Source organism: Neopelma chrysocephalum, unplaced genomic scaffold (genome assembly GCF_003984885.1).
Source record: "Neopelma chrysocephalum unplaced genomic scaffold, ASM398488v2 Primary Assembly neopelma1_23, whole genome shotgun sequence".
In the NCBI taxonomy this organism is placed as follows: domain Eukaryota; kingdom Metazoa; phylum Chordata; class Aves; order Passeriformes; family Pipridae; genus Neopelma; species Neopelma chrysocephalum.
Genome location: NW_020897691.1, coordinates 14,094,082 through 14,113,067, shown reverse-complemented (window position 1 = coordinate 14,113,067; position 18,986 = coordinate 14,094,082). Strand labels below are relative to the sequence as shown.

At 39.6% G+C, this 18,986-nt stretch overlaps 1 protein-coding gene across 6 annotated transcripts in view; it reads right to left on the bottom strand.

Annotated features, from left to right (window-relative positions):
* Positions 1–18,986, bottom strand: part of GRM1 (glutamate metabotropic receptor 1) — a 186,027-nt gene that overhangs the window by 20,081 nt on the left and 146,960 nt on the right. For all 6 annotated transcript variants that reach the window (XM_027687559.1, XM_027687549.1, XM_027687542.1 and 3 more), the window contains exons 7-8: positions 17,276–17,402; positions 10,832–11,762 (exon numbers count right to left, since the gene is read on the bottom strand). In XM_027687559.1, coding sequence (XP_027543360.1) covers positions 10,832–11,762; positions 17,276–17,402 — 1,058 coding nt within the window. The remainder of the gene's footprint in view (positions 1–10,831; positions 11,763–17,275; positions 17,403–18,986) is intronic.

The window sequence follows — 18,986 nt, the reverse complement described above, 5'->3', positions numbered from 1 at the left end:
GTGCTTCAAAACAGCTGAGCTAATATAATGATTTGCTGCTGAAATGGACAACTCTCACTCCTGTTCCCCAAGCCAGGGGGATCAGGGACACCTTCTATGGTGCTGACATTATTGTGTCTGACCTTGAGATCTGGCTCAAGTTTTCTTTTCTTTTTTCCTCTCTGCAAGGTTAATTTTACAGGGTGGAAGAAAGCCATGTCTTGCACACCTCAAAAGAAGAACCACAGAGCAGAGAGGAGGAAACAATTTAAGAAGAGAGAAACTGAAGTGGTAAGCTATAAATGGTAAATTGTCTATAATGCAATAACAAAAAACCTGGGGCTTCTAGTTTTCAAGTGGGCTTTAAACTGACAACTTGTGTGATTACTTCAAGGCTTCACAATTGTTTGCTGTTTACAGTGATAATGACTGTTAACCTATGCTTGTCAGGTGTGGGAGGCTGAATGCCAGAGCACATATATGCTCTGAAGAATTAGCTGGCTTGTTCTTTCAAAATTAAATAGTCTTTAACAACTTTAATGTGGAGGCAGATGTTCTATCGATACCATATACTTTTCAACCCACACTTAAAGTGGTTTCTTAGAGTCCTTTGGCATAGCAGAGAACATAACTTCTGATGCTGGCCATGTTTATTAGTGACTCTGTGACAGTGCATGTCTTCTGTGTGGAGTCTGTTCTGCAGATACTCACACCTTGGTCTTGAAACCCTAAAAAAAGATCTGGCAGTGATGAATTTGCCCATTCAGAGTCCTTGGGACACAGAGAATCGGGAGAACAGAGGTCAGTGTGATCAGATCTCTATTCTTCATGTGAATGGTTCTCAGTGTGTTTGGGGCAGATGAAAAACAGTATCAGAAGACAGATGAGAAAAGCATCAAACCATAACTAACTAAAAAAAAAATTAGAATCAAAGTCAAGTAGAAAGCAAAGATGGAGATTTTGAAATTCCTTGGTGTTACCTTTATAAACTCTTAAATCACCAAGGACAAAAATATAAGAAAGCAAGTTGATCCATTACACATATCTATGGGACAGATATTTAGCAAAAACTACATCCAGATTTTGGACTGAGTAGTGCATCAGAACTTAGGCTCTGCTTTGCCATATCCATCATATCCATATAGAGGTATTTGTAAATGAATGTGTCTGAATTTGCAGGTATTTTACAAAAAATAAGCTTCTTCAAGTGCCTGGCTAGCGTGCTGTGTCCTGTCCCGGCTGCTGACTGTCAGGCACAAAGGTGTGCGGGTTGTAGTCTCACAAAGGCTAGTGCAGTCAGGCAGTGGTTCATGCTGTTGAGACACATGCAAACTGAAGCTATGAGACTTTTGTTTCCAAAGCTTAGTAAAATTCCCAATGTCAAAAATACTCCCAGCTCTGAGAGCAAATGGGAGGGCGGGGGGGGGGGGGAGCTAACCTGAGCTATTAGGTAAGCTGGTGAGAAATTTTGCCAAATCCTTCCTTAGGATAGGGAAGAGGTGTGAGGAGCATTCTCAAATTACAGTGATGGTTTAAGTCAGGATGGTCAGATCTTTGTGCCTTGGTGATGGCAGGCATCATCCTAACAAATTTGTTTCGAAACACATTACTGACCGACTGAGAGAGCAATGTGTGCGCCTCTTCCCACAGAAAATAAAACGTGTGTGCTACTGTCATCCACCAAGAGCTTTGCAGATATTTTTCTAATGAAAGATAGAGTAATACAGGACTGAGTTTAACACTGTATAACCAGGATAAAACCCTGACTTAATTTCTAAGAGGGTGGAAAATCATTCATGCCTGCATTCCCTTAACAGAGATAGACCATCTTCTCTTTCTGGAGGTATGTGATTCACTTATGAATTACAGAGTCTTGCTAAAAATCAAATACTCTGTCAGAATGTGATCACAGCCTCTGCGGTTTGTCTTGTAGTGTTTTGTTTTGTGAAGCATCCCTGAGCAAAGGAGAGTGCTCATCACAAGCAGGGATAAGCTTGGTGGACAAGCCAGAATGCAAAATGCCTTTCACATCAGTGAAAGAGGAAACATCCAAGAGTGCTATCCTCTTCATGGACTCTTATGTGCCTCTTAGGTGTCCCTAGGCATAGAAAAGGATTAAATAAATCAGCAGCAGTTCTGCATTTCACATCTGTAATTTGCACTGAATTGATGGGATGAAACAAAAATATTTTTAAGACACCTTAATTTGAGGTAAATAACAAGTTCCAGTATTAACTTTATATGGATACTTGTGCTGTTTCATAGCCTTGTCCTTATATGAAGGATATCAGAGATCCGCATGATATCCTTCAGTACCCTAATTTTTGTTCCCGTCTAAATTAGGTGAAAGATGTATGAAATCTGTAGGTGGCTCAGAGACCCTTGCAAAATAAACACTTGGAGAATATCCTGAGTGTTTATTCTAGCAAGTATTTGTATGTGAATTATCATGTGATTGTGAAATGTCACAGTTCTGTTTGGGGAGGTGAACAACTGAGGCATAGGCTAAAACATCACACCTTTGAGGATAGGAAGGAGTAGCCTCTAGGAGACTTGAACTTTAGCTCTTTATTTAATTTCCATTTTAAAAAGCTGATTTAAATAAATAAATGGCTGTTACACATTTTAAAATTATTTTTCAGAGCATCACCCCAAACATAGTGGGGGGGCATTTTTTTCCTAATTATGTGCTTATGAGAGTTGGATTCTGACTTCTATATGTAATACAGAGAAATATCCAGGAGTTTAGGTGCTTACCTGGATGCACCTATTTATTTATATGACACTCTTAAAAGGTGAAGCTTTCTTCCTTATTTTTCTCACAGCGACAATTCTAACCAAAACAATGTGAGATTATGGCGCTAAGCAGATAAACAGTACTTGCTTATTCCAGACGCAATTGTTTGTATCACTCACTATTGAGTTGGTGTACTTTTGTGGCATCCTAACTGGATATAAATAATGTATACAAATACCAAAATACAAGGAAGTGCAATAAGTGATTCAGTCGAGCAAGAAATTAAATTACAAGTGGTGTCCTTATTCCTGTGTTTTATGCCAAGAAAGATACTAGCTTTCCCCGGGGTTCTGTAGTACTGCCTTTGCTTCCCCTCAGTCAGGAAGCAGAGATTTCGGTACATAACTGCAAAGCTCCCCTCTGATGTGACTGTCTATCTATGCTTCATTGTGTTTAAGTATTGAGATTCATTATACAAAGCTGCCTGGTGCTACAGCAGTGCCCCTAAGCAAAACAACATTTTGGGATTCAGCATCCTCACAGCAGCAGAACAAGAGCAGGAGTTGTAAAGTGAAGTTTTCCAGCAGTCCTTTCGTAAGAAGCAGGCTGCACTCAGAGACCGTTCCTTGGATTTGTGTCCTGTCAAAATCCCCTCGGAGAACAAAGTTGAGACTATCCATGAAATGAAAGTGTCAAAATTGCCCTGGACTGAGAACTTTGGAGAAAGTGAGGAAATTGCAGAAAACTTACACAACAGGTCTCTCTCATTTAAAGGGACCATATAAATAAAATGTGGCTCCAACTGGTGGAAAAGAAGCGGAATTCTGGATGGGAGCCCAGGGTGAAGGCAATGTATGCTGTAAACTTATTCAATATAACCTGGGTTTTATCTGAAGGCAGTTTATCCCCACTGGTTTTAATGTAGAACCTCATAGCTTTTTAAGTTATTTCTCTTAAATGTAGTCCCAGGCAGCCTCTGCTTGGTTATGGAAGAAACCCCAGAGGACTAAGCCTAAACTGACAGACCTCTTAGCTTTTACTTGATGACAAACATCTCAATCATATCGTACATCTGTCCCCGCTCCTTCTCCTCAGCTTGCCCTAGAAATGACATGTGATCAACTCAGTTATGCATGTGCTGGGACTCCCTTTCGTTGCTGTAATTCACAAGGAAAACTTACAGTGCTTTATGTAGCCGTGTCCCTTATTTCTCATTACAAGGATAAAAAAGCCTCTGTAACATCCAGACTGGTTATTTTGCACATATATATACACAGATAGACAATTTGGTGTATAATTTGGTATATACATATGCCATGCCTGGCTTTTAAATAAATATGATGTTTAGTAGTTATTTAAAAGACAAAGAATGTAAGTGTAGAAGTGATAGCTCAAAGTCTTTTACCAATTCTGGTTTTTTTTGGTGTATGGGCCAGAACTACATTATATGTACATCACAATCAAATGAAAATTCAAGGCTATGGAGGATGATATTAGATATAATGACATAGCCCAAATTTAATGGACAACCCTGCAGCAGGGCTAGAAGAGATTGCTATAGGATTGTTATGTTTCAGACTCCCTTCTTATGTTGTGCTTCTTCCCTGTTCTTTAACATCAGTTCTAAGAGTCCCTTTGGAACCATGTAACTGTCTTCTGGGATTTTTAAATATTCACTTAAATCAATATACTGACAAGGACTGAACAGCTTGACTGAGTTTGTAGTATTTTCTTATGTGAAATTCACATCACATACGCAAGAGAACTGTCACGTGTCACAGCACTATGTGTCTACAAAATCATTCATGGTTTAAGACCAGTAAACAGCCCAGCAAAGCCATCAAACATACCAACTGCTGAGAGAGAGATGTTTGACATTAACACCTTCAGCTATCTTTGTGAAAGCACAAAATGCTTTCCCACAAATGCACTGTAACCTCAGAAAAGGGTGAAGGACTGTGCTGAATACTGAACCTGAGCAAATGCCAGGGAGGGCTGCAGTAGGGAGATAAATCAGGCCAGACCAGGGTGCCACCTGCCTTCCTGGTGACAGCTCCCTGTGTCACCAGGGAACCGTGCTAGAGATAAAACACCTGTATCCACAACTGTGAAGGAAGCAGATTCCTCCATGATGTGCCCTGAGTGTGATGCAAGGGTAAACCAAATGCCCAGTGGTTTTGGAGCCCTATGCTCCAATGGGAAGCCAGGAGCCTTAAAGCCACGGACCAGCACAACACCTTGTGCCCCATGGTGCCACTGCTCTACAGAGTCAGCCCCAAAAACAGGGCATGGACATCAACATTTTATTGCTAGGCTAATAGAGAGGGCAGATATAAAACAACAGATTATTGAAATAAACAATCTCTCCTCTACAATTTTTTCCCATTATTTTTCTTTTTTTCTTTTTCATTTTAATCTTTGTATTATTTCCCACTTACAGGATTTTACATCTTTTCTGCTATTTCAAAACTCTCTTCCATAATGTGTCGTTCCTCTCTGGGATAAGCCTTAGCAGGATGGCTGTGGGGGTCCAGAAGGTTTAAGAGTCTTCTTGAAAGTGCCTTGGAATGTGGTGTTTTCCAAGGTCTGTAATGGTAAAAATAAGGGGCTGTCTTATTGTGTATGCAACACTACTGCAGGACATGAGTTTACCCACCGTATCAGTTTTCTAAATTGCAAAGCAAGTTAGTCTACTGTTTCCTATTAGATTCAACAATCGTGTCTATACTGGTTTGACAGTGCTGTAAGAAGATGATACTACACTAAATGATGATACTACGCTAAATGGTAGTTTAGTGCTGAACATTTACTCTCTGTTTCTGGAAGCTCCAGCTCTTGCCGTACCGCACTGTGCATTTGCCTCCTTCCACTGGCATGAAAACCAGTGAAACAAAATGTCCTGCCTTCTGGACATACTTATGCTAAGGTTCCCCTCACCCGCTTTCTGTGGGAGGCTTTGAAAATTAGGGAACTGAAGAGCCCAAAAGTCTTTGTTGACTGTGAGTCCATAGTTCACTGTGGACAAGTGAAATGAGTCCCGGAAAAACACGGCTTGTCAGCACAGCTAGCTCAAGATGAAACGGCAACTCACCAAGTCAGTTTAAATAGAAAGAGTAACTTAAGAATACCTAGAGATAATTTTATAACTGGCAAGACAAAAAAGCAGGTGGTTCCCCTAAGCCATGCTAAGGGAACAGACATGTTACTAGAGGTTACTGAGAACTGTGATTGCCAGTTAAGAAACTGTATGTAAGGATCCAGCACAGAGAGAGAAAGGACAAAGGACAGGAACAGGCTCCTGTAAAGGAAGCAGGGAGAAGGCGCTAGGGCATTTTGGTGTTTCTGGAACTTTTTGTTGGAATAAAATAAAGCCATTTTGAGAGATCCTTGGTCTAGATGACTACCTGGGCAGTGCTGAGAATGGATGGCTGGGACAGCAGTCTAGAGGCATGGATTGCCAAAACATGTTAAAAAGATAAACCACATGTTTGGAAATATTTAAAATCAGCTATTCATTTTTGAGGGCAGACAGCTCTCTGGAGGCAAAATAATTGAATGCAAATATACTAAAATTATAAGGGAGAAGTAGGTTGCCTATGCATTAATGCCGAGTTCTGGCCATTCAGTGAGTCATGCTAGTTGACCTTCCTATCAACTCAGATTTTGCTGCAGAACTTAACATTGAGAATTAAATCCTTACTTACTCTGATTCAAAATGCATTAAAATGGTGTCCAGACCTGGGGTCTCAAACAAAAATTTAAAATAATTTATATGTGACGAGGTAGCATCATCAGTGCCAAACTTGGAGCTAATTATGCAAGGATACACAATGAACTTTTTCCCCTCCTGCAACACTTATCCTTCTCATGCTACTGCAGCCCACAAGAAGCATGGGAGAAGAGGTGAGTCTTGCTGTGGGGCTCAAACTCTGTTTGAATTGTGTGTGTACTACAGAAAAGCAACACAACAGACCTGAAGGCTGCAAGTCTGGCTTCAGTCTCCAGCACATTGAGTTGGGTCCATTTGAAGCGGTGACTGGGGAAGGTATTTCCTGAACCCTCATCAGAATTATCATCTTAGGTGTCACTGAATACTTTTCTTCTGCGTGTAGTACAGAAAGGAGCTTTGCTTCTTCAGGAAAGTGGTCATACAGATACTGTACCGGAGTGCTCATTGACCCTTGTAGACCAAACATTTGTAGCCAAGAACAAGGCTAATCATCATAGCAAGATCCATCTCCAAAAGTTGCAATCTTACAGATAGAAAAAAAATTAGATTCAAAAGGCTCTCCTAACAAATGTTCTATGTCATCATCCTGTAACAGCCAGGATCTTGTAACACCATCAAGCAGCAAACTAACAATAAACGTCCCCACAAAGCTTCAATAAAGGCAGCAGATATCACTGCCTCTTCATCTCTCCTAGTGGAGCTGCTCTATTTTTTATACTTATTTAAATATTCATTTGGCAAGAGGGAAAGACTGACAGTTGCTTGGTACTGAAGACACAAGGGATCTCTCAGACCCAGATTCAAGCACTCTCACAGAATAATACAAAGTATTTCTCTAGGGTTTGCATCAGGAGGTTTTTCATCTGTTTCACAATACTGCTGGATGAGAACACAGAGAAAGGAGACTTGCCCTGGGATGCTGCATAGTGCAGTTATAGAGCATTCATGTGGGAAGTGAAGGAGATGCTCTCAACCTAATTGAGTGCTTTAACTGTTGGTATGAAGTTCCCTCATGCTTTCCCAATGCCGTCATCTCTCCATGGAGAGAAAAAAAATTCCCCCTGGCCCAGGGAGAATCCCTACCATCAAAGCCTAATTCTACGAAACATTTTGAGAGGCCAGAATTTTCTGATGGAAAATGTATTCCACTGGACAGTTCCCAACAAGCTCTATTGAAAAGAATGCTGACTGTAATTGCTTGCATTTAAATTCAATCAAAGTAAGAGAGAGTTCAAATCCTCAAAACTACATGTAGCATCTTCAGAGTGTAACAGAGCAGTAAAGTCAGTGTGTATTGTTATTTAAGTAAAGACCAGTGTTACTGAGCAATTTATTTTCACTGAAACTCTTGGCAGCGCTGGGACAGACATTTTTCAACAGGAGTTTTCTGACCTCTATATGAGCAACAGAGGTAGCTGAAGGTTTTGACTTGACTAATAGATCCTGTGTTGATAGACTTCCTTGGTTAATTCTTTTGCTCTACTTTAGGAAGGAGAAAATAAGAGTGGCTTGGCTTGCTCTGGTCCCCAAGTTATACTAGTTAAAATAGTAGCACAACATTACATTTGAGTGCTTTATCAAGGCCTATATAAGTTTGATTTTCCCTTGTAAATGTAAACTGGTTTCCATTTTTAAAGCTAATTCAATTTAACCCTATGCCTGCACACCAGTTTAATCTAGATGGATGCCACTTTTCCGTTCAGGAACTGGAATTCACTGGGTTAAGCAGAGAAGAGGTTTGATACAGACAGGAAAAGAGATGAAAATTGAAAAGCAGAAAAAGAAAAAGAAACTAGGAAGGGAGAGAAGGGATAACAAGTAAATAGATGAAAAGTTGTAAGACAGCTGAAAAAGAAATCTTTTGAGTGCAGCACTGCTGGCCAGTTACAGACAGAAAAATATGGCCATAAGTAGGGACAACTGAAGAATCTAGAAGCAGAGCAACATACACACAGGTATCTGACTTCCTGAAAAACTGGCAAATAAATCCCAGACTTTGACAGGGAACAAAAAAAAAAAAAAGAAACCAAAACCATCATAGAAAATCAGTCTGGAGGCCGTTCCTATGGGCATTAAGCATGTACCAATAGTTTTAAGTCCTGTTTCAGGAAGGACCTTACTACACATTTGAGCTACCTAGGTGCTTCAAAAGCTGCAGCAAATTATACTTTTTCCTTCTTGGTTTCCTCAGTGACTCACACTTCTTTATCTGTGTCAGCACTATGTCCCCATAAGCTTTGCAATGGACTTGGCTAGCACTCAAAAAAACCCTCCAAAGCCCTGAAATTACTTTTTGTTTTGCCTTATGACTTTATTTCCAAAGCTACATATTTGTATAGTAAACTGCTTTCCATTCGTCATGTGCATGTATAGAGAGGTACTCTGTCCTTCTCTATCAGCAAGCCTAGCGTGCCTCTGCACCTGTGCTGGTTTAGGGGAAGAACATAACAGTAACTGCAAAGAGGTTTAGGTCAGAGGTTGGAATTTGGTTGTATAAAAGATGTGGAGGCTTAACCTAAGACAGAGGCATTTTTACTAGGTATTGAGCTTTTAGTTTAGAAAAGCAACTTAAAACTCTGTAGAGCTTTATTGCTTTATAACACTCACATAGGCTCAACAGAGAGGTCAAAAATATTGTACTAAATTTATGTAACAAATTGCTAAAAAGCTCAGGTAAGCCCTGTTAAAAACTTTTGTGTTTTAAAGGTGACAGCGTTGAGGGGGAAGCTCAGCTTTTGAACAGGATGAAATATTTTTTCATATTAAGTACTGTATTCTAAGTATATTGCATTCAGGCCTTTGAATTACTTTTTTTTTTTTTGTAGAAGTAGAAGAACAATAAGCACAACAGAGAATTAGTTATTAAGTTTCTCATGATCTAAATACTCAAAAGTCCTTTTTTTTTCTTGACAGACATCATCCAGTTGTTATCCAGAGACCAAACTATGTTATCCAGAGACGGCACTGCAGAGACACCACACTAGTTTCTAGCAGACTTCTGAGTCCCCATCCAACTACCACAGAGTGAGAGAAAGGTAGATCAGGCTCCATCTTTCTATTTGCATGGAATTCAAACTCTTGAGCTACAAAGATTTTTGGCCATCTCCCTGCAGGGTGGGCTCCCAGGGCTGCTTGTCACTCCCTGGTCCCTCTGTCTAGCTCAGGAGCTGGCAGTCTTATTGTGGCCTCCATGGCACACTGAGCTATATATTTGGGTCAGTTATTTATCCATTTCTTTCTCTTCCTACCCCCGTCTAGAAAAAAATAAAATTGAAGTAGCATAAAGGCAAAATTGATCACGGCAGGGTTTTTTTAGAGTATTACCTTTATCACCAGGACAGATGAAAATGGTTCTTATGTAAACTGAATAAAAATCAACTCAAGTGACTCAGATAAACCAGTAGATCCCATAAAACTGGAAATAACCTGAAATTTAATTTTATTAGGAAGCTCAGGAACGTAGACTTCACCAGTGCTTTATTATTTTGATTTTTTTTTTAATTAGGACAAAAATAATCTAAGCTCATGTCTGGCTCTATGGTCCTTCTTTAAAGATTAAAAAGCAATAAGATAATAAAGACTACAAATTTTCAGACAGCTTCTCACAGAGACATGCTGTTTGAATTAACAGTTCTCTCTCCCCCTCTGCTGCATCTGGATTGTTTTTAATTATCAGCAAGGAAAATAACAGGTTCAGTAGATGTGGATGCAAGTTCATTTTCATCATCAGTTGACTTCTGCAACTTTCACACCAGTACAGGGTTTGAGAACATTGAGAAATTTACTGTTACAATGATTAAGACTATAAGAGGTCACAATTCTGAATATTAAATAGAAAATTAGGATAGTATGGATGGTGCTTTTGAATCATGATCATGAGAACTGTCACAAAACACTACCTTAAAAACTAACATTCAATCCCCAGCTTTCACACACACATTTCAGTGGCCTTAGACAAGTATATGTGATTTACAATCACTCAGACATAGATTTATTTTCCCTTTTTCCAAAAGGCTACAATAGAACCTCAGTTTGAAAATAACGCAGAGCAACTGCACATCAGGGAATAAACTCTCTGTCACATGCACAGAGAGATGGGGGAAGCTGCAAATGGAGTTTGGTTACTCTGCCACTGCCTGACCTGCTCCAGTGGTAGAGGCTGTTGTGTACAGGGTTGCCTTTAGAGCAGGAGAGAAGATAATAAGCAACATGTCAATATCCATCTGAGGCTTAGACCTGAAGGGTCAATTCCACCTTTTCTGCTACATGTGAGATAAAAAAACTGTTACATACCTTACTGTTCAGCAGGCTACAGTCAATCAAGAGAGAATGGAAAAGAGAGGGACATATACAGACAGATGTGTACCTGCAGTCAATCCACTTACTTTGGATTTCCAGCCCCTGGCTTCTTTCTCCGGAATATGTTGAGGAAAGTGTTGGACTTGCAAGGTGCCTTGCCATCCCCGACATGCATACGCACCACATCTGAGGTGGTGAAGGCACTGCGGACATTCCTCTCAGGCTTGGCTATAATGATGTACATCTTAGGAGTGAACATGCACCCCAGTGCCACTGTCACGCTCAGGCTCACTGCAAAACAGGTCGTAATGATCTTGTAGTTGCTCCCAAAATAGATAGGCACAAAGGCCAGCCAGATGATACAAGTGGTGTACATGGTGAATGCAATGTACTTGGCCTCATTGAAGTTGGCAGGCACATTGCGAGTCTTGAAGGCATAGTATGTGCAGCTCATGATGAGGAGTCCATTGTAGCCCACAGGAGCCACGACACCTAGGTTGCTGGTGTTGCAGATAAGGTAAACTTCCTTAATGCTGGGGTAGGAGAGGATGGGCATAGGGGGCTCCAGAATGATCAGCGTGATCACCAGCGTCAGCTGCACACTGATCAAAATGGAGGCAATGACCACTTGTGCCCATGCACTCATGAAACGTGGCTTGCGTGTGCAGATCTTCTTTTTGCTGCCTGCCAGGATGCGTGCAATGCGGTTGGTTTTAGTCACAAGGGCAGAATAACACATGGCAGAGGAGAGGCCCACTAAAACACGCTGGAGGTAGCAGGATGTCGTGGTGGGTTTGGCTATAAGGGTAAAAGGGCAGACGTAACCCAGAAAGATGCCAGCAAGAATAATATAGCAGAGCTCCCGGCTGGAGGACTTGACAACAGGGGTGTCTCTGTAGAGCACAAAGATAAGGGTGACAAACATGGTGACCAGGATCCCCAGGCAGGAAAAGACCACAGCCACAATAGACTCTATATTGCTCCACTGGAGGTACTTTACAGGAATGGGTTCGCAGCCTGCAGTGTACAGAAGAGAAACAGTGTTAGAAAGGTAGCTGCTTGAAGAACTTTTTTTCCTGTATCCCAGTGTAATCCAAACATTGGCATAAGTCCGTGTGCCATGGAGTACTAAAACCATTTTACAAAGGGATGAACTGCAGCATGGAGAAGTTTGGATGAAATATATTCAAAAAACACACATCAGTTTTAGATGTCCCAAAATTTGCTCATGATGCTACAACTGGAACTGTGATTTGGAAATTTTTTGTAATTTTTCTTGAGATGCCTGCTTACAAACCCAGCATATCAAAAGCAGATCTGGGAACAGAATTCAGACAAACTCAGCACCATCTTTTCATTTCACCAGGGAAAGGATTGTTACAAATCAGAATGAGCAGCGTTTTGACCTCCTCAGGTTAACTTATTTTAATCTTTAAAAAAATCATTATATTTTGGCCCTCTGCATTTTTGTGAAGGTGATTCTATACATAATATAAATTAATTAGGGATCTATGGACAGAAAAATAGTAATAAATCCAAAATTGTAATGGAACTATAGCATGGGTACTGTAGCTTAGTATATTTCTACTTTTTTTCTCTTAACATTAACTTATTCTTATGTTGTCAAACCCTATACTCATTGTTTTTCCACTAAATAATGTAATTTAATTCTCTTGGAAAAATCAAACCCAAAGAATATGCATGCCTTCCAAAAATTACTGGAAAAGCTCTCCTCTATGACTAGTAAGGGTGTGCAAATATAGGTATCTGTTAAGACAGTACTTAACTGCTCTCTCCCACACTCAGGTTAAAACAGTCTCTAGATACCTTCCTCACTGTACTGAAGAAATAATTCCAGCAATAAACATTACAGAGAAAATAAAATCCCTTGTGTTAATAAGATGTTATGGTTTAGAAGATGTTACTGAAAACCTTCATTCTGGCGTTTTCTAATTTCTTTAGCATGTTTTTTTAATCCAAAAAAAGTATCCATGGCTTCTTCTACTTCTTGTTTCTTTCTTCCTACAGTTTCCCTTGGACCCAGCTCACCTTCTGTGCCTTCTCCCACTTCTCAAGTATCTTTTCCCCCAGTTCCTAGCCATCCCCATATCAGTTCCTCTTCCAGTTAATTTTTTTCCTAGCCACCTCTCCACCCAGATGTCTCCATTACAAACAGTTGGTCCATCTTTTCACAACCTGGACTGGCTGCTCATCAGCTCCGCCTGTCTGAGTTGTTGGACACAGCTGAGAAGAGCTGGGAAAAGGTGGTGATGTCAGCAAGCTTCTGAGAGATGCTTTTTTTTCTCTCAGTTTTGTCACTGAACCTTAGCAAGGGCCCTGGCGTTGTGATGGGCAAAAGTTGTGCTCAAACCCTTCCTCCTCAGTATGGAGTGTATCTGCAGAAACCATCTATGAACTAAAAACTTCTGAGACCCGCAGTTTTGCTTAATTTGTGTGCATCTTCCACAGGGTGACACAAAATTACCAAGTGATAACTCTACTGTAATGTAAACTTCTTTCCCTCCAAATAATAGAGAAGTAAGCAGAGTTCTGGATTTTGGATCAGGGTGGAACAGTTTTACTGTAACCTAATTTTGAGAAACAGATGGAGAAAAAATGTGGTTTTTTTTCTTGAAATCTAAAAAATAAAATAAAATAAAATAAAAAATAAATAAAAATCAGCCCAAGGCAAAGTCCTGACATGGAAAATTTCTGCTTGAACTTTGAATGTCTGCCAATGTCATATGAACTGAAAAAGGTCCTATAATTCTGTACACTTTGTCATTAAGGATACCAGGCTGACTTGACTACTGGTATTGTTGTTACACATGCTTGTAACATCAAAACTAATAGAAATTATAGCAGTTGCAACTGAAGGTCTTATTTTATAAAGAAAGGAATTCTGTTTTGCTCAAGGTGGTCTGTTCAAGACTCAGATATGTGAGGAAACAAGTACTTTCAGACAGTATTTTTATGGTGAGTTATGGAGGAAAAGCTCTTTATTAAAAGTGGAAATCTCTGGCCATTGGCCTCAGCTACCCTGAGGGGAAGCTAGCTCCTATAATTTAAAACAAGACTAAGGATCAGAAGCTCCTGTTCATTGATTAATACATGCAAAGCTCCTCTTAAACAAGAATTTGGTCAGTGGTTGTTGGAAGGGTTAAGTTTCAATATGGGGTTTAAGCTTAGCAACATCAAGACATACATTATTCCATTTAAAACTATATTTTCAGAGCCTTAGCCCAGATCCAACATGGTAGTTAAGCCTATCATTTCTTTAAGCTTATCCTGCATAACGTCTTAGAAATCTGTTTCATTAAATCAGTGTAATTCCTGTGCACTAGCAAGCCCACACGTTCCACAAACAACGCAGAAAGTTTCTGGTGCTGCTTACTATTAGCTAACAGTTGTTGGTTGTCAACACCTGTGAAGGTGGGTCATTTCCCAGCTAGGAGGAAGTGGGGTCTGAAACCTTGTTGAGACTGGGGGACGATATCCAGGAAACTGTGTATGTATGACTTTAAAACACCAAACAAAACAAAAAAACCCCCAAACCCCACAACAACTAACCCAAACTTCAAAAAAACAGAGAATGAGTGGCAAAAGCTTCACAGTAAAAATTTTCTAGTAAAAAGCTGTCTGGCAGCTTTCATCAACTATTTTCCCTGCACTTTAACCATGAATAATTTCCAAGATCAGAAGGGTGATCTATTATTTTGTGTAATTATTATATTATTAGTGCAAGGCCAATAAGAGAATCTATGATGTTTTCTGAGTCATTGGCACATCGCAGGTAACTGATGGCCCCCAAACTTTATGATTAATTTCATAAATCTATAAAACTTCCTGTCCTATCTTGAGTTATTGCTTATTTAAGATTATTTATGTAAACTAGGTTTACTAGCTTGACATTCATCCTTCTTATGTTATATTCTGGTACTATAAAAGACATCTCTTCTCTTGGCACAAGGCCTAAGGTACTGGCTTTACTGACTATTTGTCAGGTCAGGTTTTCATCATCTGTGGTGAGAAATCCCTTGTGCCTGCTGACTCAACTTCACTGAACTCATATTTAGGGGAAGCACTCTAAAAAAAAATTGTTTACATTTAGAAATAAAATTAAAATATCAGGAAAGGATTGCTCAGCAACAGAGACTGATTTCAAGTGGAGAGAATGAGCACCTTGAAAAGCATGCCATAGGAAATGGGTTGTATGTGCTTCACTTTTCTTAAAGGGATTAAGGATTTTAGAGCCTCCATCTGTGATGCAAAATGGGACTAAAACTGTGTACGTGTTTAGCATTTAAGATTTAAGGCAAAGAGAAAAATAATCTGAACTTTGAGATGTTACCGTCTGTGTCTAGATGACTATCAGACATGTATATGAATACAACACATAAAATCAAGCTATAAAAAGACATTTGATCAGAGTCCTGGCAAGAAAAGAGAATTTCAAATTAAATTATACCAATGGTGACTCCCACAAAGTTCAAGAGCCAGAGTTTATCTATCTAAATCATCCTTTTCTAAGGATTAGGATGGCATCAGCTTCTCTTCACAACTTTGTACTTCAAGTAAATGAATTTCAGGGGTTTAAAAAAAAGAAGATTTTTTCCCCAATAAAACAGACCAAAGAAGCTGTGCAGGAGAAGACTGCCATTTCAGTGTTCTCTAGGAAATCAGTCGATGGCTAAGCTGTCATTTGGCTGGCGTTTCTGTGATTTTATAACAGCATCAGTCCAGTCTCCTTGCTGAGAAGAAACACAAATCAGCAGGTCATCTACTGATTTCATTAAAAGTTAATAGATTGCAACATGCCTCTGAGATTTTTTCCAGCACTGATGCTTTCTTCAACTCTTCAGCACTGCCTGTCATTTTGTCATGACCTCTTTTGAGCTACTTTGAGCAGCTGGTAGCACTGAACCATGTTCTTTCAAGCGCACATTGATCTCTCACTAGGTTCTTATTCTGCCTTATTGAATAAAAAGAAGTTCCCGTTTTCTTCCCTGAAGAGTAGATACAAACAATTCCGTGAACCTCCAAGACCAACAAAACCTGTTTGTCTCTGGATATCTGCTTTAAAATTAATGGACACCCATGTCCTAGGAGGTGGGAATTAAATATGAGCTCTTCCAATGGTCAGGATATTTATGAAAGGTTCTGTGGATTTTCTAGTTTCTAGTAAAACAAGTTTTTTTTCCCACAATTGAGGCCCTTATGGAAGGTATTTTTCATGAAATCCTCTTCCTACAACCCACTTACATTAAACTTGAAGGAACTGAATGATCACTAAGATTACTATATCCTGATAAATCTGTTTCTAGGTTCAGCTGCACACCAGAGCAGGGCTGAGGCAGGGGTGGGAGTGGGAGGGTGGGAGCGTTGGAATGAGAGTAATAGGATATAGACAGTTATGCATGCATCTGGGACATGACCATAGCTTATTTTCCATGGAAAACCAAGATAGAAAGTATGTCAAGTTTCCTAGTCTATTGTGATTAATAATATGTTTTTAGCTGGAGGTGTGGCCAGCTTTCCCTCTCAAAAGACATCCTCTGAAAGCTCATTTGGCTTCAGTGGCTAGCTTAAAGTATTTCTTGGAACAATTTAATCAAAGTTTGAGGACTTCATCTATATGATAAATGTTGCAGCAGTACCTAGTTGCCAGCCAGACAAAGATGTGATAAGTTGCACATTTGCTCTTCAGCTAGGTGATCAGACTGTTCCTCTGACTAGGAATGATGCCCTGCTGAATAGTGGCATCCAAGATTTGCAGATGTGATATGGGACAGAGGTGCCAGTAGTGTTTTACAGTGATATAAAGCAAACTTTAAGGTCAGGGTGATGCTTCTCAATGTGTTATATCTATTTTCTTGGGGTAAGAGTTGCTGGCAAAGCCCTAAACACCAGAGCAGGTGTTTAGGTTGACCTTGACAGGTACAAAATAAACAGAAAGATGCCATAACATGCAATTCATCGAAAGCATATACACAAGGGAGACAAACTCTAGCTCTTTCCAGCCAGCTTTTCTCAGGATTTTTTTGAAATTCCTCTTGCTGGTGGGTACAGTGAGAATGATCTTTATATGAACAGTCCAGTAATCAGTTACTAAATGGCCTGAAATCCCACAAAAAGTATTACTAATTGCATGGTAGAATGATCAGAAAGAGTATCAAGTCAATATGACAAGAATGCACTGAACTCTTGTGATAGTCACTGTTAAATTGCAGCAAATGCTGCTGAGTTCATTAGCAGTCTTAACAGCTTTATTAATGCTTTATCAGTGCTAGCTGAAGGAGAGGAACAGACTATGACGTTTCTCCTTGGTAGAAATTTTGCTGTCATTACTGTCACTGCTGTTCCACTAAGCCAAAAGACACAGCACTTTTCACTCACTCTAAACTGCACTGGACTATGTGTCCAAGTATATACTTTTAATATCTCTGCATGCTGCCACCTTACTGTCCACCACAGAGCATTCTCATTGTGCTCTATAGGAAGGGAATGTGTTTGGAGGGACACGTCCCTACCTGTCAGGTCAGTATTCGGCCACCAGCCAAGCTCACAGGCTTTACATGTGAATTCATCCTGAACAAATTCATTCTCCTTGCAAGCAGTACAAATCCAGCAGCAGCTCACTTCTCCTTTCCTGATCACCTGCAATGCAAAATACATCCTCAGTTATAATCCTCTATAAGACAACAAAGAAGTCTCCCCAGCAAACACATAACACGTGTGCTGTTTAAAATATGACAGGATTCCTGTGTATGGCTCATTTCAAACAGCTAGAAAACATGAATCATGATTTTGTATCTATCCCTGTGTATTAAAATTTATGTTTAGGAATTCAAGGATAATCTCTAGGGACAACTCTACTTTGTTTTGGTGAGAGCAGTTCTGAGTTATAAATACAAAACAGTTATCCCTTTGGTACACAGGCATGGTTGTATTTTCAATCAAACTTGAGGTTTAATCTGAGAGGGGGTTGAGGTCAGGACAAGTAGTTCAGCCCACACTTGATATCTATTGCATGGTGAAAATCAGTAAACAAAGTCAAGGGTTAGAACAAAGAGTGATTCATGCATAATACATATATATTTACATCTACACACAAGCACATTCGCATACGCATAAATCCCAATTTACATGGAAGTCTCTTTGGGGCTCAATACACAAGTGTAAATAGAAATTTAAATAAGAGCAAATTAAAAAACATACTGCTAAAAGGATGTATTGGTTCCTAGCAGAAAAGAAAACCATTATGCATGTTTCAGAACAGCTCTTTTAGAGACAAATGTCTCTGAAAGCTTGCTTTCTTCACTGTGAGTGCTGCTAACTGTAATGATTCAATGCTGAAAAGATGTTTTCCTTGTCTTGACTCCTACTTTCGTTACCCTGAGGCTGAAAGAAAGATTAAGGATATCTCCAGCTCATAGGGCTCCGACAAAGACTCTGGCCCCGTTTGTCAGGAAGGAGAAATCCAGCCTTCTTTTCAGGATCTTCCTATCCAACTATATGCAAAGATAACTACAGTAGTGAAATGCAAAATGTTTGTTTATTGAATACTCAATTTGTGGGCTTTTTTAGTTAACATTTCCTCCTGTAGTCTATGGAGAGAGTCCAATAGACTTCAGAGAGATGAAGCTGGCATTTTGTATGCTTGGTGTTTACATATACACACATACACAAACTGCACAATCTCAAAAGCAGGGAAAAGATGTTTTGGAGGGTAGTAAATACCAACAATGTTTCTTCTCCAAGATTGCTGGATTATGTCACTGTGTCTTTGCCAAATCATCAATGACTTATTGCTTAGAGTAGCAATATAGAAATAAAAAGCAGCAAATGTGCTTATTAAATGAATATAGAGAGGAAGGTCTGCTCTAAGGAGATTGTCCTGAATGGGCTTCTTGCCATTTTAAACTTACTACATCCATACCATTTTGATAGTGGTGGAACATGTCTTTATGTCATCCAGACATGACAGGTGGCAAATTATTTGTAGCCAGATGCAAGTGCTACTGTTTGGTAAACACAGAGTGACTTAATTTGTGTTTCCATGCCTCCTGTTGTGAACGCGAGATACAAATAGGCTTTTTTTTTTTTTTTTACTTTTCTTTGCAGGTGTTATTGCTAGAACAAAATAGTGGATTCCCATTGGTCACAATATTTTCAGGATCAGCCCCCAAGTGAATCACAGCCACTGAATGTTGTAGGCAATGACTAAGTGAAAATCATGTT